This window comes from Hemitrygon akajei, chromosome 7 (assembly GCF_048418815.1).
Source record: "Hemitrygon akajei chromosome 7, sHemAka1.3, whole genome shotgun sequence".
NCBI classification, from domain to species: Eukaryota; Metazoa; Chordata; class Chondrichthyes; order Myliobatiformes; family Dasyatidae; genus Hemitrygon; species Hemitrygon akajei.
In genome coordinates, this window is record NC_133130.1 from 166181321 (window position 1) to 166207680 (window position 26360).

The following is a 26360-nucleotide window of genomic DNA, read 5'->3' on the forward strand; positions in this document are numbered from 1 at the left end:
TTTGAGAGCACTAGAATATAAAAAGGATGTAATGCTGATGCTTTATAAGGCATTGGTGAGGCCTCACTTTGTAGTATTGTGAACAGTTTTGAGCCCCTTATCTAAGATAGGATGTGCTGACATTGGAGAGGGTTCAGGGGAAGTTTACAAGAATGGTTCTGGAAAAGAAAGGGTTACCATATGAGGACAATTGGGCTCTAGGTCTGTACTCACTGGAATTCAAAGGAATGAGGGGGATCTTGTTGAAACCTGTTGAATGTTAAAAGACCTCTCAGAGTGGATGTGGGGGAGGATGGTTCCTTTGGGATGGGAGTTTAGGATAAGAGGACACAGCCCCAGAATAGACTGTTTCCAACCTATTTTTATGCCATGAACTTCTACCATTAACCAAAGGATCCATGGACCTCTGGAATAGAGAGACATCCATTAGAATGGAGATAGAGGTTTTGAGGAGGAATGGCCTAAATTTGCTAGGTCTCATGGTCTTAATATTCAATGCACTTTAATAATTGACTTGTCTAATATCAGCTTGACTAGTATCTTAATCAAAGCTGATTCTCCAGTGTAATACCAAGAGAGCATTTAATCACAGTATTGTCCCTTGGGCTACATGTGACGGTAAACAAGAATATGATATTGCATTTTCTGGTAGAATAGGGGACCCTTCCTCATTTTTTTGAGTATTTCTTAATTCTTCAAAAAGTGATTGCATTGTGAGACCTTACTGTAAACCTGCATTTTATTTTGATAGCTGTGATCACATGAAAAGTAATTCTTTCCTCAATTTGGCATGTCTGGAAGCTGTGATGATAGCAATTTCTTTTTCTAAACTCAGCATGCAGCTTTATCTGTTGGCTCTTAATTCATCCTTGACGCATCAATATTTTTGAATGCTGTAATGTTCTTTCCATTATATCTGGAAAATTTGCAAGTAAAAATTACTGCTGATTGGATAACTTGAGATGGCGAGTTCTTTATTGGCTCTAAGCTGTTCTGTGGGCTAAGCTATTTTTAGTGCAATTTTTGATGTAGCTAGTTTATATTTAATGCACTAATTTATTAATGCACATTGGATGAAACATTTCCTGGGTGTTTGAATCCAGAACACCTCAACCTGATGATACACAGCAGAGCCTCAGGTGGAGAGGAGAGTCAGAGATAAAAATTTCTTACGGTTTCAGTCTCAATTTTTGTTGCCTAGCATACTAAGGATCTATTTTCTAAATAGGAAGCAAATTTGGAGATCAGAGATGCAAAAGGATTTGCAGTATTCCCGAAAGTTTAACTTGCTGATTGAGTCAGAAGTATGGAAGATAGATGTGATGTTAGCATTCATTTTGACATGACTTAATTATGAAATGAAGAAATGTGATGCTGAGGCTTGGAGGCTTTGATCAAACTGCATTTGGAGTATTGTCAGCAGTACTGGGCCCCATACCTAAGAGAGCTTTGCTGACATGGGTAAGAGTCCAGGGTGCGTTCATGGGAATTATTCCAGGAATGAAAATGTTAACATAGAGGGTTTAATAGCTTAGGAGATTGGGGGGCGTGGGGTGGAGTTTTGAAACCTACTGAATATCTAAGAGTGGATGTGGAAAGGAAGTTTTCTACAGTGAGGGTATCTAGGACCAGAGGGTGCAGTCTCATATAGAAGTGTGTCTCTTTAGAACAGAGATGAGGAATTTAGTTAGCCAGAGCGTGATGAATCTGTGGAGTTCATTGCCACAGTTGGCTGTGGAGGCTAAGTCATTGGGTATATTCAAAGTGGAGGTTGATAAGTTTCTGATAAGTAAGGGAGTCAAAGGTTTCAGGGAGAAGGCAAGAGAATTGGTCTGGGAGGGAAAGTGGATTGGCCGTGATGAAATGGCAGACGAAACTCAAGGGGCTGAATAATTGAAGGAGCACCTAATTGTGCTCTTATGGTTTTATGGCCTTTTGATAATAGTTTCAGTAGTTTTGGAATATTGACCTGCTGAATTCCTCTAGTCTTGTTTGTTGTTCAAGATTCTAACATCTCAGTCTCATGTCTCTATCCCCCCCCCCGCCCCCCCTTATTATTCTTAACTCCAGCAAGTACAAACTCAGAGCCATCAAATGCTCCCCTTACTTTAGCCCTTTCATTGCTGGGATCATTCTTGTGAACCACCTCTGATCTCTCTCCAATGGCAGCACACCTTTTCTTGCATAAGGGGCCCAAAGCTGCTCACAGCTGCAGTTTGACCACCTTTACTTTTATTTTTTCCTGAAGGACTTTATTGAATGTCTCACATAAAAAAGCCAAATTTCCCTTAATGCTGCTGCAAACTGTAGTGTCCATTTTATGCATGTGTCTACAGGAAATGCTTTGGAAAGGATCATCTTGGATATGTGGAAAGTATTTGGAAATGATTTTTAAAATATTATTGGCACATAATAAAAGTCAAGCAAATTGGAGTGCACTATAGTCAAGTGAAAAATAAACTAATTAGAAATTGATGGCTTCATAACAGAATTTTAAAATTGTGGTTGTTTATTTTGTATATTGATCACTAAAGTATAAAATTAGCTAGGGAAGCAAATACAGACATTAATGTATATTTCTCCCCTGACAGAGTGTGAAAGGATTGTTGCAGTGACTCCATCTGATTCTGGCCAAAAGTGCTGGATAAAGCCAACACAATGAGTTCCCTTGAAGCAACAATAAAGACTGAGAAAAGAGATGATGAGATTGGAGTGAATACTGAGTTGTGGCAAGATGAATCCAAAGATCACAAGAGCAACAATAACGTTAATGAAAACGCACATGAGGTAGCGGAGATCTGTGTTGTGATTGGTGAGGATGGGGCTCAACGCTGCTCTGAGCAGAATCAACCTAATAGTCAAAACAGTGGTAAATATTAACATGCAAGTCTATCTGTATATCTATATGTGTTGTGCCTGCTTCCTCTAATGACAAACACCATTTGGGATGAATACCTTTTTTTGTTTTAAGCTAGCAAATTATTCCAAAGCATTCCAGAGAATGCTTTGAGAGACAAAGTAAATAATAGGGCAGATATCGAGAAGCTTTGACGTCCACAAGCATACTTGCCAACGGAAGACCAATAAAATTGGAGAAACTAATGAAGCCGTAATAAATGTTTGGAGTGTGTAATTTAGCCAGCTATAAAATATAAAGCTGTGGGATTTGGCAGTACCATTTCACTCCATCAAATCAAAAGCAAGTCTGCAATATAATAGAAGCATGAGACTGAGATGTTAGAATCTTGATCAAACAAGACTGGAGGAATTTGGCAGGTCAGGCAGCATCCAAGGGAGGAAAGGCTCTGAGCTTTCAGTTAAACTTTACATTTCTGATGCAGCATTTCGACCTGAAATATTGATAGTTGCATTCCTCTCAGGGTTTTCACCTGAAGGGTCAACAGTTCCTTACCTTTCACACTTTGAAATGGAAGATAAAACAGCTGCAAATCCCTGCAGATCTGATGACGCCGTGGTCTGTCTCAGAGACTGACATTAGAACATCTTTCAAGAGGGTGAACCCTTGCAAGACGACAAGCCCCAATGTTGTACCTGGTAGGACACTAAAAACCTGTGCCAATCAGTTAGGACTGTTCAAGGACATCTTCAATCTTTGCAGCAGTTGGAGGTTCCCACCTGTTTCAAAAGGGTGATAACCATACCAGTGCCCAAGATGAGCAGGGTGATCAACTCAACGACTGTCCCCCCCCAGTGGCACTCTCACCTGTTGTGATGAAGTGCTTTGAGAGGTTGGTTATGGCCAGAATCAACTCTGCCTAAGCAAGGATCTGGACCCGCTGCAATTTGCTTATTGTCACAATAGGTCTCAGCAGATGTAATCTCACTAGCTCTCTACTCGGCCTTGGATCACCTGGACAATAGTAACACTATTGTAATAAAAATAGTAATAGTCAAGCTGTTTGTTGATTTCAGAGGTGTTCAACACAATCATATTCTCAGTTCTAATCAATAAGCTCCAAATCCTGGGTCTCTGTACCTCCCCTCTGTCTTTAGATTTCTGAATGGACAATGAACCCCTGAATTGCTTTCCTCTCTTTTCACTATATTTATATATATATTTGTAGTTTTTATTATGTATTGTAATGTACTGCTGCCGTAAGATAACAAATTTTATGACATATGCCAGCCTTAGTAAGCCTGATTCTGATCTGCTTGACCTGATTCAAGATGAGGTTGCAGCAGCTAACCTTGCTCAAAATTGTCAAAGTACATTTATATCACCATATACAACCCTGTGATTCATTTTCTGATGGGCATTCACAGTAAATACAAGAAACACAATAGAATTGATGAAAGACCTCACCCAGCAGGGCAGACAAACAGCCAGTGTGCAAAAAAAAAATGGACCAACAAACTGTAAATACTAAAAAAAAATGTGAGCATGAATAACATTATGTTGTGGCTGATGTTATTTTCTGCAAAGTGCTTCTTGCTTCCTCTAGCATTTTTTAAAGTTTATTTTCTCACCTTAGCACGTCAGTAATTTAAACCTCCAGTTAACTGTGCCAGCTGGCCTGCACTTGCATGATTTTGTGTTGTTTTTTGTAAACTTCTTCCAAGCTGTTGCTCTCATGTGATCTTTCAGAATCTTGCTTCCTTGTACAGTTCTCTTTAATTAAGTCATTACTTCCTCTGGGCTCAGTATCATTTCTTTCGGGGATTTCATCACAAGAATATCTAAAGATGCACTTCAGTTAATGGTAAACTTTTGTATGTGGGAAATATACCGGCCAATTTGCATCCAGCAAGCTCCCATTGAGAGCCATATTTATTTAGAGATACAGCTCAGTAAGAGGCCCTCCTGGTCCAACTAGTCCATGCTGCCCAATTGCACCCATGTGACCATTTAACCTACTAAACCATTTCATCTTTGGAATGTGCGAGGAAACCGGAGCACCCAAAGGAAAGTCATAAGACCACGTGAACATGCAAACCTCTTCCTGATGCTACTGGAATTGAAGCTGAGGTGCTGGCGTAACAGCTATCATGCCACCTGTTTGTGATCATAGAATAGCAAGAGGTAAGTATTGGCCAGGATAGTGGATGACTCCTCGTGCTGATAGGGCTTTTGCATCCTCCAGAATGTGTAAAAGAGGACTAGGTATTAACATCACAACTAAAGACCTGCTGCAGTATTTCTCAATACACTCATGAACTAACCTAATTCTTGGTGCTCAAAATAAACTTGAACCTTCATATTTCTGAGGCATGAGAGCTACTCATGGTGGCAGGGCCAACAATGTGGAATGTACCTGTTATTTTTTCTGCCATCCAACAAAATTTCTGTATTTTCTGATATCCTCAGAAGCCAAGCTGTTTCAATGAAAAAGGTGTTGTTGCCGATAATAAAATATGAAGACAAAAATAACTGGGCCTAGAACACGCACTCTTACATCTCATTATTTCAGTGGTTCCCAACCTGGAGTCGAGGACTCCTTGCTTAAGGATATTAGTTTATAGCGTAAAAAAAGATTGGGAACCCTTGCCCCTGCTTTATTTACTTATGCACAAGGAGAACAGTATGGCTTCTGTCACCAACACTGTTCTGAAGCCAGGACAGAAAATAGCTATTTTATACAAAATTGGATTATCTGTTACAGATACTTGCCGTATGCAATAGAGGTGTTGAAAGTGCATCAAAACTTCAAGCAGACAGCCAATGAAGTTAGTAAAGACAATTGTACCTTAGTTGGGTGTATTTCACTTTCTTTTATTCCTATCTAGTCTGTCTCTGGAACCCCTAATGTAAGGTCTCCTTTTTCCGGGTTTGACATACAGCCTGTTTGTTGTCTTTAACCTTTGCCTTACCACAATCTACACAAAGACTTTTCTGTGACACGGTTTATATATGGAAGAAACCTTGCTGTCCTAGCAGGGAATTCTCACAAAGCTTTAACGTTTTGCTAGCTAAGTGATCGACTGCTACTTTAGTCTTGCTTAAAATGGTGGTGCATATTGGTGAGAATTTAAAGCTCAAAATTAGTGAACATACAGTGGTGTGACGGTTTGCATGATACTATTACAGCTCCAGGCAATCTAGAGTTCATTTTCAACGTCCTCTGAGGAGTTTATTCCTTCCTCCCTGTGACCACGTGAGTTTCACCCCACAGTCCAAAGGTGTACTGGTTAGTAGGTTAACTGTCATTGTAAATTGTCCTGTGATTAAGCTAGGGTTAAATAGGTGAGTGCTGGACAGTGCTGCTCACTGGGCCAAAGGGGCTTGTCCTGTGCTGTACCTCCAAATAAAATTAATTTCTGAGTCTGTGTCTACATATTAGTTGTACCAAGTCTGAATTAGCGATTTGGAATCCTTTTTAAGGTGAGGTAGATATCTTCATTTTTATTTAATTATTACATAATTAAGATCTAAGACATATTAGAAAAGCTTACAAAAATAGCCTGAAGCTATCAACAGCAGAAATGGATGTTAATCTTTTTAAGCTTCTGACTAAAGAGAAAAGCAGCCAGTTGGCTTAGGACCAGTTCATAGTTTTCTTAACATCTTTGACTGAAATCTCCAAAGCAAACTTCTCAGTTTATGTGTCCAAGTATTTAGTTCAACGTGTATAATTCTGCTAATAGCGGCTTTAAGTTTTGTATTTTAAAATTTTATTGGTTTCCTCTCACTAATGATTTTTGCATAAATACATTTTTTTAATCATTTGAACTTGTTTAAGTGTAAGGTATACAATTCTTACACATTTTTTCTTTCACATTATCCTGCTTGCTACTTGAATACTGTACCTACCAAAGATGATTAAAATAATTCTGAAATTCTCTTCATTCTGGGTGTAATGTAACTAGTTGCTCTTGGTTATTGACATTCTTGGTGGTTGCTGGGTAAAGCAAAGGACATAGCAACAACATCTTAAGGCCTACATGTACAAGTTATGAAGGTGACATAAGACAGATTGTGGCAATTGATAAGCAAATCTGCTAATTGGCCTTTGTGAAACTGAAGCTTCCTTCTATTTTTGCCACTGAAAAGGCCAATCAATATTGCAGACATCGGTAGCTGGATCACTTCAGACTTTGAGATTTTGTGCCATTAGGCAGTGTTAATCCAAAATGTACTGTGAATTAAGGAAATATTGTTAAGACTAACATTTTGCTAGCATATTCTTAAGCCCATCTTTGCTACTGTGGCATAGGGTCTGACAGCAACTCATCTTGGAGTTTCCTTCCTCTCCCAGGGATGAGATCTTTGGAAGTTCTATTTGTGTTTCTATAGCTTTGGGTTTTTACAGGGCAGGGTTGCTAGTCCTATGCCCGACTCTTCTCCGTTCGCAGCTAGGCTTGAAACCATCCATTGCTAGCATGTTGGAATTGACAGAATTCAGATGAAATATAATTTATAGTGAAAACTGAGAAATTGAGTCCCTTATGCTTTATTGCATGATTGTGCATTTGCATGCTTTTAAAGTTTGCAAGCACGCTAATCTTATTTCTAACTGTTCTAATGTCTAAATGCACTAATGGTCGAAAAGCATCAAGAAGCTAAATTGATGTTTTTTTTAATATGGAGTGGTTGGAAATTTTACTCACAAAACAGTATTAATTTAAAAAGAAGTATGGAAGGAAACAGGAGTCCACATTAATTTGCAAAAAATTAGTGTTAACTGAAAATACCAGAAAGCAGATGCAAACTACAAGAACTCCATTAGATCCAAGTAGCTAATTTCTACAACTTAACAAATAAACTCTTGGGCTTCCAGCTGAATACAGGTATCGATTATAACCAGCATTTCGATGACAAACTCTGCCATCTTCATCACACAATCCTTTTTAGTTGAGCCTTTATTAGTTGAGACACTGAGATCGAGTCAGAAGTAATGCTTCAGCTTTATGAAACTCTGATTAGGCCACATCTGGAGTATTGTATTTCTCTACAGGAAAGATGTGAAGGCTTTGGAGAGGGTGCAGAAGAGGTTCACCAGGATGCTGCCTGGATTCAAGTTATCAGAGGAGGTAGACAGAAGAGATCGGTCTAATTAGGCATTTAATTAGTTGAGCACAACTTCATGGGATGAAGGGCCTATTCCTGTGCTGTGCTGCTTTGTGTTCTATAGGATTGGAACCAGATTGGATTTGGCAATCTTGTTTATCTGAGTTGGTGTCAGCAGGACTCTAAGCAGTGTTGATCATTAGCTGAGTGGACCCATTGCTGCTTGCGGCCATCACTCTTACTGCAGTGTAGGCCGCTGACAGCAGCTCTCCAGAGTCCTCTGTCCTGAGTTAGACCCCAGGTATAGTCCATTTTCAAAGATCCTTCCTTTCCCAGGGTCTTTGGAGTTTCTGTTGGTTTTTCTGTAGCCCTGTGTTTTATGGGATGGGATTACTGCCCCATGTCCAACCTCCTGTTGCAGCCAGACTTGGGACTGTCCATGTTGGAATTAAACCCATTGCCACTGGGATTTTTATATTTTTCTAAGAACAACCACACTGAGATCAGTGTCTCAACAGATCGGAAACTCCTGGCTGCACCAACAGCGTGAAGCTTATTAGTAGTGATTTGTCATTATTGCCTGATTAATTCCAGCACTAACACTCTACCCACAGGGAATACCTGAATCTGAATAATCCCCAGATGTCATTGTTTTTTCAGTTTATTAAACATTATTGTTCCACAAGTTGAAAGCAGTAAAATCCCAATATAGTTGTTAAAAACATCTTTTTCTGTCCTGGTTGATTAGTTTCTTTGTGTATCATGAAGAATACATGGTATTAGCTGAGTGAGCCTAGTAATTTCTAAAGTAGGGACATGTTCAGCACAACTTTGTGGGCCGAAGGGCCTGTTTTGTGCTGTAGGTTTTCTATGTTTCTAAGAAATGTCTGATTTAAATTATTTCAGAATAGCTCTTGATAATTTCAAAATTCAAAGTAAATTTATTAAAGTACATGTAAGTCACCATATTTGGGTACTTGCACTGAGTTTTGAAAAAAAAGGGTTTTTTTTGTACGGTGTGAGAAGTAGTTTCTGTGTGACCCTAAGCCTAGCATGTCTCACTGTAGTTATCCTTGGGCACCAAAAATTGTATCAATGTAAGTTCCTTTCTGAGGCAGCCCTGACCTTTAAGAAATACTTCAGCAGGTGCACAGAAATGACAGAATAATTGTCCTCACTGTCATCAACAAAGTGAAAGAAATAATATTCATGAAAGGTGTAAAATTAAAGATAAATCCAGTATGACCCCATTTGCACTGTTGTGAAGAGTCTGAATGAACTGTTTTTAGCTCATACCATTTTCTGCTACTCAGCCAGGATAATGACCTGCTTAAGAATAGGCATAAAGTAAGGACCACATGAGCAGAAGTTCAGAAACTCGTAGGAGTGAAGGGAAGAACCTAGAGCCTTTCCAACCTAATGTTTAACTTTTTTCAATGGCTCCTGTTTCCCCATTTTTATGCCTGCTCTCTCCATTCTAATTTGAGAGCATCGTGAGCATGCTATGCTGATGCGTGAATGTGTGGAAACACTTGCAGGGTGTCTCGAGCACACACTTGTGTGTTGGGTGTTACGCAAATGACATTTCAGTGTTTTGGTGTACATGTGATAAATAAATCTGAATGTATTAACCTGTCTTGTAAAGATGATTTTGTGATTTGAAATATAAACAAAACTGCAAGACAAAAATCACCTTTTCTGTCAAACCTGTCTTGGCAGGTTGTTAAGAATTTTTCCTTGGAATGAAATTTTGTCCTTGGATCAACTTGAGCTATCATAAGACCTAGGAGCAGAATTAGTCCATTCAGCCCCATTCTTTTGCCGCCTTCTCGTAACCTTTGACATCCTTACTGATCGAGCACCTATCAGCTTCATCTTTAAATATACTCATTGATATCTTCCACAGCTGTGTGTGGCAATGAATTCCACAGATTCACCACCCACTGGCTAAAGAAATTCCTTATCTGTGTTCTAAAGGGACGTTTCTCTATTCCAAGGCTGTGCTCCCTGGTCCTGGACCCCCCACTTTAGGAAAGCTCTCCACATCCTCTCTATCTAGGCCTTTCAATATTTGAGAGGTTTCAGTGAGATTTCGTGCTCCCCCCCCCAACATTCTTAACTCCAGTGAATACAGGCCCAGAGCCATCAAATGCACCTTGTGCATTTACCTTTTCATTTCTGGAAGATTCGCTATATCCATTCTTTAAGGATGGCATTCATCATTTGTCCTAGCCAGTGTTCTGTTTGAGTTACTTAAAATGTACTAGATGAGGGTTAGCTATGGCCTTTCTGTATTCTTTCACCAATGTTGTGGATACTGATTTCTTCATTCCTTCCAACAGATCTTGTTGAAAACCCTGGGAAATCAAACCAAATGAATGACCAGGAGGAAAGCATGGAGTGGAAGCCACAGCAACAGGCCTCACTCAGTGAGTAAGAGTAATTAAAGTTTATCAGCATGCTGCAAGGAAGCAGATTGGTACCTATAATATGCAACAAATGTCACTGTTAAAGTCCAAAAATCTCTAAACTTGATGACAGCCATCATGGCTAGATACTTCCTAAATTTTACTCTGTTTGGTTATTTCTTTACTTCAGTCCTGAATGGTTGACCTCCTGTTTGACTCTGATGACTGGATTTGGATACCCTAGTGGGGGAACCATTGCTGTGAAGTCATAAGAATATGTAGGTTTCTATAAGGCCAGTCTATTAAACCTTTCTTCACATGTTAGGAATGGAGCAGCATCGTAGTTCAGTGTTTAGCATGGTGCATTAATGCACCAGCAACCCAGATTCATTTTTTGTCACTGTCTGTAAGGAGCTTATACGTTCTCCCCATGACTGCTCGGATTTGCTCAGGTTGCTCTGGTTTTTCCATACAGGTTAGTAGTTAATTGGTCACTTGGGTGTAATTGGGCAGTGTGTGCTTGTTGGGCCAGAAGGATCTGTTACAGTGCTGCATCTCTAAACTAAAAATAAAATCCAACTTGGTGAACTTTCATTGGTCCTCCTTGAGCAAGCACACCCTTTGTTTGGTTATGGAGACCAGATCTGTATATTGAATTCCAGTTAGAGACTTAGCATGACCCTGATTTTCAGAAAGGTGCCTTCGATTTGTACTCAATCCTTTTACAGGGGGAGGGTGAGATCTCGTTTGCCTTTCACATTGTTAGTTGTACCCACATACAGTGAGTGTACAAGTGCATCCAGTCTCTCCAAATATAAGGGGCTTTCAGTCTCTTTGTGAAATAAAACAGACTTGTATGTTTCCAAAGTAAAGTGTATTTTTTTGCACTCTATTCCGTCTGCATCCTTCTCATAGCCCACACTGACACTCGACTTCTGTACCATCAGCAAATTTATGAGATTACACTTGATCCTCTCATCCAAATATTAATATACTGTAGATTGTAATCTTCGAAGTTCAAAGTAGGTCTGTTATCCAAGTATATATGTCACTATATATTTAGGTCCATATCCTTGTGGGTATTTGCAGTAAATAGAAAGAAACACTAGGATCAATGAGAAACCACACACAACAGGTGGACAAAAAACTAATGTGCAAAAGACGACAAACTGTAAATACAAAATATTGGGAGTTTAAGTTGTAGTCCTTAAAAGTGAGTCCATAAGTTGTGGAATCAGTTCAGTTTTGAAGTAAACCACTCTGGTTCAAGAGGGGTAATAACTTCCTCAGACTGGTGGTGTGGGGCTTGAACCTCTTGTACCTCGATGGCAGCAGTGAGATGACAGCATTGCCTAGATGGTGGGGTGGTCTTTGGATGTTGCTTTCCTGCAACAGCGTTCCTTGTAGATGGGGTCACATTCATTGTAATCTCTGCGCTCTAGGATAACAGTTTTTCTCATTGTTTTCTGTTTGTGAACTAATACTCCCCCCATACCTGTACATTGCTCCCGATCTCGTGCTCCAATAACCCTTTGTGTGCAAGATGTACAAGTATATCACGTTGACTTGCTCCCCATCATCAATGCCGTTCGTTACTCTCAGAAAGCTAGTATTTACCAGGCAAAATGTCCCTTGATAATTTTATGTTGACTCTGCCCAACCTTACTGTGTTTTAAATATCCAGTTATCACTTAATAACTTGTGTAAATGCAGTTTTCTATGTCCTGAACAAGCTGTTTTGATTTCTTTACTCATCCATTAACAAGTTCTAGAAAAGGAAAATTCTGCACTAAATTTTGTAATGTTAGATTCAAAAGATGTAGGTGCAGTGGAGACATGCGATCTTGGAGCGCTTGGTGTTTTAGCATCATAACAAATTAACATTTATTCCATATAATTTTGTGTCCAGTTTACAAATCTTTAAAAGATTTTATTCAATCTGATGTTAATTCCTCTGAAGGCTGTAAAGAGCACTAAAGTGTTCCTCCGGTAATTATCCTGTTAATAAGATTTATACTGTTTGGTTAGCACTCATTTTGTGTTTGCAATAGCCTTCTGGTTCTCGAATTAATTAGATAATCAATCTAGACATGAAGTGTTTGCCATACGACAGCATCAGTTGTATTACAGTGAAGTACTATACTGGAAATCTTTGGTGATACATCCACTTTTAAGACAGGTTTGCAGCTATTAAAACTGCTCCTTAGTCAGGACTCTAATCAGCAAATTCACTGTTAACAATTTTTCTTTTTTGAGAAAAGGGTGTAGATATGTACAGACATTTAATAAATTTTGAAGATCAGCTGGCTTACTCAATTGAGCATTGCAGCAGTTGGCAGTGCAGTCTGTTTAGCTGGGGCATGCTCAATCCTGTTTGAATAATTTTGAACCTACTTAGCAGTACTGACACCTGCCTGACAGTTGGTATTTTTTAACAAATATCTGAACTGTTGTAAGCCTACAATATCTATAATCCATCACCATTGCATATTGAATAAGCAATGTTCATCTAGGTAGGGCTTAATTTGGAGTGGGGAGCTGGCAATGAAGCAGAACTGTTGCTTCTAATAATTTGTCTATTTTGTGTTTCTGTCTATCGATGTTGGATGAGGAGAACTATCGGGGTACATAATCAGTATTTTCTGTGGTTCATTAGAATTTAAAACCCACCATATACAGCATGAATTTATTCCCATTCTAGCAGTTGATTTTTATACCTTCTACAACTGAATTATAAACCTTGAAAAGAAAACAAATTACTTTCCTCATATCACAGATCTGTTCACCAGTATAGAACGTAATTAATATAGAGATTGTGGAAAAGTATACTGCTCTGTCATCCTATTCAAAGCCAAGACTCCATGGGAACAGAATGCAGGTATGGATTGATCTGTTCCTAAACTGAAGTCCCTTTACTGGAAGTGATGTGGTAAGTGTTTCATAAACAGTTTTTTCTAAACCGTGTGTAGAAGGAAGCAATATTCAGGTCCTAGATTCCTTCAAAAATATCTTCAGTTTTGAAATATTATTTCAGCTGCATTCTGTATTCTCAGCACCAAGTAACATCAAAATATCAGCAACTTTTTTATATGAAATAAAGCAAAGTATGTTTTGAACAATCTTTTACTGTTGGTGCTTTGATCAGGATTTTGGTGTTAATAACTTTGTAGTTGATAATTGGTTATTTAGGTCTGCAAGAATTTGGTCATGGTATGACCATGGATAGTTAACCCTCTGAGTACTGACTGTCCGAAACTGTAAAATTGCATCGAATTTTATCATTTTTGACAAATTATCATTAGAAAGAAACTTAAAAATGTATATTTGAACAAAGAATTGTATTTTTATTTGATGCAGAAATGCTGGTATATTCCTCAAAGATTAAACTTTTTTTTTTGAAAGGGTAACCATGAGCGATGTTGCTTTGTTTGATTCATCCATCAAGTATCATTGTAGAATTTAATGTCAGGAGAAGCGGAGATGTGACTGTGATATTTAGGAGTGGGTTCAAGTTGCCACATCGTGATTTTTGTACTTGTTAAGACTGGTCAGTATGTTTGAAGTGTGGCACTGGTACAGTGAATTTCAGCACAAGGGATCTGCAGTTCAGGGCAAAGCATCATCGGAAACAAAAGCCAGGGTTAGAAAATAGAATTATATCAGGATGATTTTGGGAGATTGAGGGATTGAGGTCGTGGAGATGAGAAGAAAGATTGCAAGAAAAATGCATAGACATATGCCTATGATATACATTATGGTTTAAAGTTTGGCTCTGAGCCTATTGCTAGAGTTTGAAGAATGAGATCTCGTTATAAGGCTTAGAGTGAATGTTTCCAATAGTGGCAGAGTCGTTGGGTATATTTAAAGTGGAGGTTGATATGTTCTTGATTAGTATGGGTGTCAGAGGTTACAGGGAGAAATCAGGAGAATGGGGCTGAGAGGGATAATAAATCAGCCATGATGGAATGGCGGAGCAGACTGAATTGGCCAATTGGCCTAATCCTGCTCCTGTGTCTTATGGTTATTAGATAAATCAAGGTAAGGTATGTGAAACTGAGGAGCAGTCCTGCAGCCGGATGCATACACATGCAGTGCAGAATTAAGAGGCCATTTTCTCCAGCCTTCAATGATCCTGCAATGCGTTGCAGTCAGCACACTGAGATTGTAGAGGAATTACCTTCTCCATCCTGGGTAACTGTGCACTATGGGATAACTGTCCATTAGGTAACCATTTTGCAGATGGCACCTTAATTTCTCTCTCACCTGTTGCTTGAACTCTTTGTTCAAATTGATGTTACAGACTTGTATGATGGGAGCCTAGTGCAAACACAGTGAGTGTTCACTTTAATAAATCCAGGCACTAGTTGTACCTGATTCTGTGGTGGGAATAGTTTGACAGGTCTGGGGGATGATTAACACTCAGATTGCATTGCTGCTATGAGCTGTCTTCTGTCATTTTGCCAGGTTTTTGTACCATGTGATGCAGTGCTTCAGCTTTTTGCATTTGCATTTCTTGTGCCATGAATTCCTTATTGCACGCCATTGCATTACCTGTAGTAGACACCATGATTGTGAGAAGCTCCCATCACCTCAGCCGTGAACTCTTTGCTCTGCTTCTAATGGGCATGTTTTCCAGTTCAGCTTCAGAATGGATCCAGTCTGTTTTCAGCATTATCTGTGCTGCTGTTTGGTGACTTTCAGGCTTTTCCTGGCTTTTTAGTTAATTTTCACCAGTTTTAGCTAGGCTACCATGTTTTCATTTGATGCTGTTCAGTTTTAATTGACTTACAACCTGAGTGACAGAACCATGCATATAAAGCAGAGTCAAATAGTCTTTAGCAGTCTCTCTGAATTGAGAATGATTTAAAGTAATAGAAAAGCTTAAAGTAAATTTATTATTGAAGTACATGTATGTCAACATTTATAACCCTGAGATTCATTTTCTTGCAAGCATTCACAGCAAATATAAATAAACACCATAGAATGAATGAAAGACCACGCATAGCAAGATGGACAAGCAACTAATGTTCAAAAGACAAACTGCATATAAAAATATAATAAATAAGCTATAAAGATCGAGAACCTGAGAAGAGTCCTTCAAAGTGAGTCTTTAGTTGTGGGAGCAGTTCAGTGTTGAGGTGAGTGCAGTTGAGTGAAGTTATCCCCTCGGGTTCAGGAGCCTGATGGTTGAGGGGTTGGGGGAAGTTGCTGCCAGTAAGTTGCCTGTTCATTTCTACTGCGTTGTCACATATTGTTACTGCACTGCTTGCTGTCCTCGCTGCTCTGGCATTTGATCTTTGAACTCTCTCCATTACATTGAGCTTGTGTATACTAGGCAAGGGAAAATCATGGGTAGTCTTAACAAGAGACTAGTGTACATGGCTTAAGATAAACTTAATGTTTGTTGAGAAATTAGTGGCTGGTATTCCTGTCTCAATGTGAGATACTGAATCTGAGCAGTGAAAAGCCCCTGTCTATAGTCTGACTCCTTCTTTGTTTCAGGGGCCTATATATGTGGTGCCTGTGGAAAGAAATACAAGTACTACAGCTGCTTCCGGGCACATGTGAGAGCACACCTAGGTACACGCTTTTGTTTTCAATGCAATTATTGGCTTAACCCTTTGAGTAGCGACTTCCCTTTTTACAACTTATGCATACATCTAACACCTCCAAAACTACCTTCAAATCCTAAGTGTACTAAGATAGAATTAGAATCATCTCTGGAATTTGACAGCATTTCTTCATTTGCAGTGTTTCTTGAATAAAATTCAAAAAGTTGAAAGCTTGTTATTCTTTTTGGAGCTAATCTGCTCCTCTAGTACTCAAAGGGTTAACTGCAGTAATAGTAAACAGGATTCTGCAGATGCTGGAAATCTTGAGCAACACACAAAATGCTGGAGGAACTCAGCAGGTCGGCTAGCATCTATGGAGGGGAGTGAAGAGTCAATGTTACTGGCTGAGACCCTTCAGGAGTAATGATGTACTTCTGACTTCATCAAAAAGGCATGATACAGAACTACAATGACTGTGAATCTCCACTGTTTAAGTAGATGTTAGTAGCAAGTGTGATAACATCCAAATAAAAATGGGGTCAGGCAACATCTGTGGAGAGAGATTTAGTGTTGCAGGTTGGTGATTGGAAGCACGTTGGAGTACAGATGTAAAGATGTCTTACTACAATTACATGAGAACTAGATGAGGCCACACTCTGAAGTTTTAGCTTTGTTGCCATTAAGGAAGTACAATAAAGGTTCACTAGACCAATTCATGACATGGTGGGTGTTCTGTCTGAGGGGGAAGTGGGTAGACCAGACCTATATCCCCAGAGTTTTACAAGAATGGCAAGGAAATCATTGATGTATGCATAATTCGTGTACTATGCTTTCCTGAACTGAGGAGTATGGTGCCGGCTACTTTAGACTGACATAAGAATTTTTCTTTGAGGATGAATCTTTGGAATTCTCTACTCATCAGGACTGTGTCAGCTCATTTATTGCCATTAAAACAGATCAATAGATTTTTTTTGGAAATTAGAGAAATTAAGGGACATTGGTCAGTGCAGCAACAAAGCTGAGATAATCTTGAGCAGTGGAGCAAATCACACGATATGGGATAGAGGTAAATCATGATGTACATGAGAAGACATATCTACTTCCTATTCTGTTTTTATATAGCTGGGAAAAGTTAGGAGCAAAATTTTAAAGTGATAAAAGAGGGTACAAGTTAGTGGATATCAGAAAAAAGTGGAATAGGGTGAGGTTTAATATCACATGTGAAATATGTTTTCTGGTAGCAGTACTTGGCAATTCCTCAGTTTAAAAAAAAACTAAATTACAGCAACAAATATATATAATTAAATAAGTAGTGCAAAAAAGAATAAGATAGCATTTGTGGGTTCTTTGTCAATTCAGAAATCTGATGGCAGAGGTGAAGAGGCTGTTCCTGAAACATTGAGTGTGTCTCTTCAGGCTCCTGTACCCCTTCCTTGATGGTAATAATGAGGTGGGCATATCCTGGTTGGTGGAGGTCCTTAATGATGGATGCTGCCTTTTGAAGGTATCCTCTGTGTTGGGGAGGCTAATGCCCACGATGGAGCTGGCAGAGTTTGCAATTCTCTGCAGCCTTTTCTAATCCTGTGCAATGGTCCCTTCATACAGAGCAGAAGGCAGTGGTGTTGGCTGAAGGAAGGTGGAAAAAGATAGTGAATAGCACAAGGTACTTAATTTCAGCGTTCACTTAACATATTCATGTTTGCATCTCTCCACGCAAAGCTTTGTTATTCACTGGCCTTTAGCAGGCTTCATGCATAATTCCTGGGTCAATCAATCCCTCCTGGTATCTCCTAATGCAGGATTTCTAACATTACCCAATTCTGTGGAAAGGTGATCAACTTGAGACAGTGACTCTTAATTCTCTCTCCAGAAATCTGCCTAGCCTCTTGAGCATTTCCAGCATTGTCTTTTTATTACAGATTCCCAGATTGTGCAGGGTTTTGCATCATTTTGTAAATGCAGTTTTGTGTTATAAGTGGGCATGCAGTGTTACAGGTTGTTCTGAGTTAATGAGCAACTTACTTCTTTTCACAGAAAATGAAACCTCTGCATCAGCTGAAAATTCTCCACAGGCAAGTGAGTAGTCTGCCTCATCTTCCTTAATTGTTTGGTAATCACCATTTGAGCATGGTGGCTTGCGGGTGAAAGGAGCCAGTGATGAGTCCAAGGACAGAGTGTACAAGAATCTTGCTGCTTCAAGCTCCTTCAATCTGTCTGCCACAAAAGGTGGCCACTCATTTCAATTTGACTTCCCATTTGGACATGTTGGTCCATGGCTGCCTCTGCTACCTTGATGAGACCAAACTCAGGTTGAAAGCCTATTCTGTCCACGTAGCCTCTACTTCGATGGTATGAATATTTGTTACTGTAACAGCCAGTAATTTATTCCTCCCTCCTCTCTTTTTCCATATCCCATTCTGGTTCTCCCATTGCGCCTTTACCGTACCATACCTTCCCTCGTATTCTCTTATCTGCATGAATAAAGCAGATAGCTTTAATGCGGTTGTAAAGAAAGCCGCAGAATGTTGTAAATTCAGCCACCTCCATCATGGGCACAAGCCTCCCAAGCATCAAGGATACTTTCAAAAGGCAATGCTTCAAAATGGTGACAAGCATCATTAGGAAATTCAGAAATCTAATGGCGGAGAGGAAGAAGCTCTTCCGCAATCATTGAGTGTCTTCGTGCTCCTGTACCCACTTCCTTAATGGTAGCAATGGAAAGAGGGCATGTCCTGGGTGATGGGGGTCCTTAATGATGGATGCTGCCTTTTGAAGATGTCTTCAATGCTAGGTAGGCTAGTGCCCATGATGGAGCTAGCTGAGTCTACAACTTTCTGCAGCTTTTTCCAATCCAGTACCAGACGGTGATCCAACCAGTCAAAATACTCTCCATGGTACATCTGTAGAAATTTGCAAGTGTCCTTGGTGACAATGAGGTCTTGGTAATGAGATGTCATAATGAGTAATAATCCACTGTTGTGCCTTCTTTGTAATTGCATCAATACGTTGGGCCCAGGATAGATCTTCAGAGATGCCGACATCCAGGAACATGAAACTCTACTCACCCTCATCAGAGGCAGTCAAAGATGACAGCTCTGAACACCTATGCAAAATGTCAATGAACAAACTGGGGGAAAGATCTGGGGGAAAAGGCACCAGGAGTTTGAAAATTAAAGTCTACAGTGTGCAATAAGGATTTAAGCTTGTCAGTGGTTTGTGCTTGAGAGGGGTGCCACAATAACATAGAAGTTAGCACAATGCTCGTACAGCTCGGTGTCTTGAGTTCAGAATTCAGTTCCATAATTGTCTGTACGAAGTTTGTGTATTCTTTCCCTGAGCAAGTGGGATTTCTCTGGGTGCCTTTGTTTCCTCCTATGTTCTAAAGACGTACTGGTTTGTAGGTTAATTTAGTCGTTGTAAATTATCCTGTGATTAGGCTAGGGTTAAATAGATGGGCCGTTGGGCTTGTTGTTTCGTGCTGCATCGCTAAATAAGTAAAAATAAAAGGGAATACAGAGTTTACTGACCTTGAATTTCCTCTACCTTTTTTTTTCCAGAGAACTTTAGGTATATGTGTGACATTTGTGGCAAGAAGTATAAATATTACAGTTGTTTCCAAGAACATCGGGATTTGCATGCAGTCGATGGTATGTATTTACAGATTGCTTAAATTTGCTGTACACTTCAAATAACATATTGGCGGAAAAATCCAGAAGCAGTTCTGTAAATCACATCTAAACTTTAAGAACATAGAACAGTATTCAACAGGCCCTTCCCTCTCACATTGCCCTCTAAGGTGCCTATCTAAGTTTCTTAAAAGTCCTTAAAGTGTCTGCCTCTACCACCTCCCTGGTAGGGTGTTCCATGCACCCACCTCTGTTTTTAAAAACAATCTACCTCTGCCATTTCCCCTATACCTTCCTCCAAACATCTTAAAATTAAGTCCTCACATTAACTTATGTCTTGGACAAAGGTGCTGGCTGTCCACTCAATCTATACCTTTTATCTTGTACACCTCTATCAAGCTTCCTGTCCTCATCCTTCATTTCAAAGAGATGATCCAGGCTGTTTAAACGAGACTTGTAATGGGGTTACCACAGAAATCTTCCATTCCTGAGACTGAGGAGTAACCATTGCTCCTTTTCCAATTTTAGAATCAGGTTTGTTCTCACTGGCCTGTGACGTGTAACTTATTAACTTAGCAGCAGCAGTTCAATGCAATACATAATCTAGCAGAGAGAGAAAAAATAATAATAAATAAACAAGAAAATCAATTACATATATTGAATAGATTTAAAAGAATGTGCAAAAACAGAAATAGTGTATATTAAAAAAGTGAGGTAGTGTCCAAAGCTTCAATGTCCATTTAGGAATCGGATAGCAGAGGGGAAGAAGCTGTTCCTGAATTGCTGAGTGTGTGCCTTCAGGCTTCTTTACCTCCTACCTGATGGTAACTGTGAGAAAAGGGAATGCCCTGGGTGCTGGAGGTCCTTAATAATGGACACTGCTTTTCTGAGACACCGCTCCCTAAAGATGTCCAGGTACTTTGTAGGCTAGTGCCCAAGATGGAGCTGACTAGATTTACAACCTTCTGCAGCTTCTTTCAGTCCTGTGCAGTAGCCCCTCCATACCAGACAGTGATGCAGCCCGTCAGAATGCTCTCCACAGTACAACTATAGAAGTTTTTGAATGTATTTGCTGACATGCCAAATATCTGCAAACTCCTAATAAAGTATAGCTGCTTTCTTGCCTTCTTTATAACTACATGGATATGGTGGGGCCAGGCTCAGAACTCCTCAGAGTTCTTGACACCCAGGAACTTGAAGCTCCTCACCCTCTCCACTTGTGATCCTTCTGAGGATTGATATGTGCTCCTTTGCCTTACCCGTCCTGAAGTCCACAATCAGCTCTTTCGTCTTACTGACGTAGAGTGCCAGGTTGTGGCTGCAGCACCATTCCACTAGTTGGCCTCTCGTCACCACCTGAGATTCTACTAACAACGGGTGTATCGTCAGCAAATTTATAGATAGTATTTGAGCTCTGCCAAGCCGTACAGTCAATGAATATAGAGAGTAGAGCAGTGGGCTAAGCACACACCTCTGAGGTGCACTAGTTTTGATCGTCAGTGAGGAGGATATGTTATCACCAATTCGCACAGATTGTGGTCTTCCGGTTAGGAAGTCGAGGATCCAATTGCAGAACAAGGTACAGAGGCCCAAGTTCTGCAACTTCTCAATCAGGATTGCGGGAATGATGGTTTTAATTGCTGAACAGCATCCTAACATAGATGTTTGTGTTGTCTAGGTGGTCTAAAGCCATGTGGAGAGCCATTGAGATTGCGTCTGCTGTTGACCTATGGTGGCGATAGGCAAATTGCAATGGGTCCAGGTCCTTGCTGAGGCAGGCATTCAGTCTAGTCATAACCAACCTCAAAGCATTTCATCACTGTCGATGTGAGTGCTACAGGGCAATAGTCATTAAGGCAGCCCACATTATTGACAAATCTTATTGAATTTTTTGACGAGGGTAAAGTAGTGGATGTCTGTATGGACTTCAGTAAGGCCTTTGACAAGGTTCCACACGGAAGGTTAGTTAGGAAAGTTCAATCGTTAGGTATTAATATTGAAGTAGTAAAATGGGTTCAACAGTGGCTGGATGGGAGATACCAGAGAGTAGTGGTGGATAACTGTTTTTCAGGTTGGAGGCCGGTGACTAGTGGTGTGCCTCAGGGATCTGTACTGGGTCCAATGTTGTTTCGTCATATACATTAATGATCTGGATGATGGGGTGGTAAATTGGATTAGTAAGTATGTAGATGATACTAAGATAGGTGGCGTTGTGGATAATGAAGTAGGTTTTCAAAGCTTGCAGAGAGATTTAAGCCTGTTAAGAGTGGGCTGAAAGATGGCAGATGGAGTTTAATGCTGATAAGTGTGAGGTGCTACATTTTGGTAGGAATAATCAAAATAGGACATGCATGGTAAATGGTAGGGCATTGAGGAATGCAGTAGAACAGAGTGATCTAGGAATAATGGTGCATAGTTCCCTGAAGGTGGAATCTCATGTGGATAGGGTGGTGAAGAAAGCTTTTGGTATGCTGGCCTTTATAAATCAGAGCATTGAGTATAGGAGTTGGAATGTAATGTAAAAATTGTACAAGCATTGGTGAGGCCAAATTTGGAGTATTGTATACAGTTCTGGTCACCGAATTATAGGAAAGATGTCAACAATATAGAGAGAGTACAGAGGAGATTTATTAGAATGTTACCTGGGTTTCTGCATCTAAGTTACAGAGAAAGGTTGAATAAGTTAGGTCTTTATTCTTAGGAGCGTAGAAGGTTGGGGGGGACTTGATAGAGGTATTTAAAATTATGAGGGGGATAGATAGAGTTGACATGGATAGGATTTTTCCATTGAGAGTAGGGGAGATTCAAACAAGAGGACATGAGTTGAGAGTTATGGGGCAAAAGTTTAGGGGTAACACGAGAGGGAACTTTTTTACTCAGTGGCAGCTGTGTGGAACGAGCTTCCAGTAGAAGTGGTGGAGGCAGGTTCGATTTTGTCGTTTTAAAATAAAAATTGGATAGGTATATGGACAGGAAAGGAATGGAGGGTTATGGGCTGAGTGCAGGTCAGTGGGACTAGGTGAGAGTAAGCGTTCGGCACGGACTAAAAGGACCGAGCTGGCCTGTTTCCATGCTGTAATTGTTATATGGTTGTTATTCTTGAGAACTGGTATGATTGTTGCCTTTTTGAAGCAAGTGGGAACTTCCGCCCATAGCAATGAGAGGTTGAAAATGTCCTTGAATACTCCTGCCAGTTGGGTGGCACAAGTTTTCAGAACCTACCAGGTGCTCCATCAGGACCTTCTGGCTTGCGAGGGTTCACTCTCTTTAAAGACTCTTTAATTTCCTCTGTTCAGTTGTGAATGCGTCCATATTGATACACGAGGGCAAGTCCCAAGGGTAACATCCAAAACCCACTTTAAACTAATTAATGCTGTGTAGGGAAGCTACACCATAAATATTTCTTGTACATTTGTTAATTATAGCTAATTTATATATCTCTTTAATTATAGATCCATACGATCATGCAGTTGAGGCACCAGCAGAGGTGAAAACCGAGCAGGTAGAAGAAACTGTCCGCAGCCCTGGATCAAGTATGATTTCTTTTTACTTCGTGGTAGTGCACGTGATTTGGTGGGTGTCAATACTGCTTCACTATGTAGTACTTTACAAGTGTATTAAGATTTTGTACAGTTAATCAGATGCTGTTCAGGCTAATTTGGTAGTATTAACCAGGATCTCATTTGGAAAGTCAGGGGGTGTAGGATTCAGGGAAACCTGACTGTGTGCATTCAGAATTGGCTTGCCTATTGAAGGCAGAGGGTGGTATGGATGGAACATATTCTGCCTGGACTTCTTCAAGGATCATCGCCTTGTGGTGGAAAGGTTTGTGACTTCCTTAGATTATAAGAGTGATGTCGCCTGGAGTTTAGCTCCTAGTAGGGTCTCTCATGGCGGTAAGGTTAAGGGAGAGATTTCAGACAAGGAATGATCCAACCAAGACCTCAGTGGTGGAGCTGGTGGAAGATGACACATAACAACGGCCTGAAGGCAAAGGAAGGCTGCTGCGGTGAAGGGTCCCCGGTCATCTTGCATTCCATGCCACTGTACCTTCACTCTGATCTATCAAAGACCATGTGGTGGCTGCCTGTGCATCCACACACAGGTATTCTGCATTTAGAGATACAGTGTGGAACAACCCTTTGAACTCTTCAAGCCACACTGCTCAGCAAGCACCGACAATCCCAAAAGAACGCTAACCCAATCATGGAGCAATTTACAATGACCAATCTTTGGACTGTGGGAGGAAACCCGGCGCCTGGGGAAAACCCACGCATTCCACTGTGAGGACTTGGAGGAATCTGGGTTTGAACTCCAAACTGCCCTGAGCTGTAATAGCATCACAATAACCACTATGTTCCCGTGGCGCCCATTAAGGAAATAACCCCTTTGGAGACCATCATACTCAACTCCAGTGATTGCACTGCTATTCTGCCTGGAGATCTTTACAAAGCCACCTCCATTCCCAAGGAAAGCACAATTTTCTTTTTTCCTGGCTGACATGCAAAACATCTGAGGTTGCAACATCATTTTAAGTCTGATTATATGGCTAAACAGTTTATCATTTGATTTTCAAAATGTTCAAGCACAGAAACTGAGAACTTGCTAATTATTTGTTTTCCTTGTGTTTTGCTGTTGCAGAGACGGGTAGCTACATCTGTGAATACTGTGGCAAGAGGTACAAGTATTACACTCCTTATCAGGAACATGTGGCTCTGCATGCATCCTCTGGTATGTATTCCAAATCAGATTTGATTACCTTTTATTTGTCACATATACATCGAAACAGTGTCATTGTACGTCAGCAAGCAGCACGGTCAGATGTGCTGGAGGAGCGCGCATCTGCTGCTATTCCTCTGATGCCAACCTAGCATGTCCACAACTCACTAACGTTAACTGTCTTTGGAATATGGGAGGAAACCAGAGCACACAGGCCATGCAATCACGGGGAGAATGTACAGACTTGTTAGTGTGGCAGGAATTGAATCTAAAATAAAAAGCTGTAAATGCCAGTGTTACCCTGTTTCCGGTGGAGCCGTTAGAACCTGGAGGCAACTGGTTCATTTTTAGCAAATTTAAGTTTCATTAATCTGGGGCTGTTGGTGGGGAGGAGTGGTTCCTTAGTTCATTGATAGTCATAATATGAGTGAATTCATAATATCAATGATCTAAGGAACCAACTTGTGAGAGAGAAACACAAGTCACACATATTAGTGTCACAATGGTGTAATTAGAGGCATGAGAGAGGAATTTGCCTGGGTGGATTAGAGAAGGATACTGGTGGGGATGACGACAGAGCAGGGATGCCTGAAGTTTCAGGGAATAGTTCACAAGGCGCAGGATAGGTATATCCGACAGATGTTATTATTCTCAAATGGCAGGGGTAGGTAACCGTGGCTGACAAGGGAAGTTAAGGACTGCATATTAGCCAGGGTAAGGGCATTAAAAGTAGCAAAAGTGAGTGGAAAGTTGGATGACTGTGGAGTTCTTAAAATCCAACAGCAGGCAACTAAAAAACTATAGGAAGGGAAAAGATGAAATATGAGGGCAAACAAGCCAAAAATATAAAGCCAGGTTACTAAAAGATTTTTCAGTTATATAAAAGAGTAAAAGGGATGTGAGTTAATATTAGACCACTAGAAAATGATGCTGGTGTGGTGGTAACGGGGGCCAAAGTAATGGCAGATGAACTTAATGAGTACTTTGCATCAGTCTGTGGAAGACACTAGCAGTGAGCCAGAGGTCCGTGAGTGCCATTGCTATTACAAAGGAAAAAGTGCTAGGCATACTGAAAGGTCGTAAGCTGGATAAGTCACCTGGACCACATAGACTACATCCCAGAGTCCTGAGAGATGTTGCAGAAGAGATAACAGATACATTGGTCATGATCTTTCAAGAATCAGTTGATTCTGGCAATAGTCTGGGAGAACTGGAAGATTCCAATGGCCCTCTGCTCTTTAAGCCAAAAGAAAGGAAATTATAGGCCAGTTAGCCTAACTTGGGAAAGTGTTGGAGTTGAATATTAAGGCTGAGGTTTCGGGGTACTTGGAGATTAATGATAAAGTATGTCCAGGTCAGCATGGTTTCTGCAAAGGGAAATCTTGCCTGACAAATCTGTTAGTTCTTCAAGGAAGTAACCAGCAGAGTGGACAAAAGCAATGGATGTAATTTACTTGGATGTTTAGAAGGCATTTGATACAGTGCCAAACATGAGGCTGCTTAACAAGATAAAATAAGATGGCGTTACAGGAAAGATACTGGCATGGATAGAGGAATGGCTGACAGGCAGGAGGCAGTGAGTGGGAATAAAGGGGTCTTTTTCTGTTTGGCTGCCAGTGACTAGTGGTGTTCCTCTGGGATCAGTATTGACCACTACTTTTTCATATTGTCAGTGATTTAGATAATGAAATTGATGGCTTTTGGCAAAGTTTGCAGATGTTATGAAAGTAGGTGGGAGGGGTAAGTGCTAAGGAAGCAATGCAATTGCAGCAGAACTTAGACAGATTGGAAGAATGGGCAAAAATGTGGCAGATGGGATACAGTGTTGGAAAATGTGTGATGCGTTTTGGTAAAAGGAACAATAGTGCAGACTATTATCTAAATGGGGAGAAGTTTCAAACATCAGAGGTGCAGAGGGACTTTGGAGTCCTCGTGTAAGACTCCCAGAAGGTTAATTTACAGGTTGAGTCTGTGGTAAGGAAGACAAATGCAATGTTGTTATTTATTTTAAGGGAAATAGAATATAAAAGCAAGGGGATAATGGTGAGCCTTTATAAGACACTAGTCAGGTCACACATATTGTCAACTG

General features: G+C 40.3%; 1 protein-coding gene across 14 annotated transcripts in view; it reads left to right on the top strand.

The window, feature by feature from the left end:
* znf618 (zinc finger protein 618) overlaps positions 1-26360 on the top strand; it is a 109522-nt gene that overhangs the window by 43219 nt on the left and 39943 nt on the right. For 2 of the 14 annotated variants that reach the window (XM_073052471.1, XM_073052470.1), the window contains exons 2-8: positions 2592-2869; positions 10309-10395; positions 15877-15954; positions 17961-18002; positions 19484-19573; positions 23005-23085; positions 24194-24283. In XM_073052471.1, the coding sequence (XP_072908572.1) occupies positions 2659-2869; positions 10309-10395; positions 15877-15954; positions 17961-18002; positions 19484-19573; positions 23005-23085; positions 24194-24283 (679 nt within the window). In that variant the 5' untranslated portion in view covers positions 2592-2658. Of the gene's footprint in view, positions 1-2591; positions 2870-10308; positions 10400-13150; positions 13304-15876; positions 15955-17960; positions 18003-18064; positions 18276-19483; positions 19574-23004; positions 23086-24193; positions 24284-26360 lie in introns of those variants that run through there. The other 12 variants (XM_073052477.1, XM_073052476.1, XM_073052481.1 and 9 more) reach the window with 10 other exon arrangements.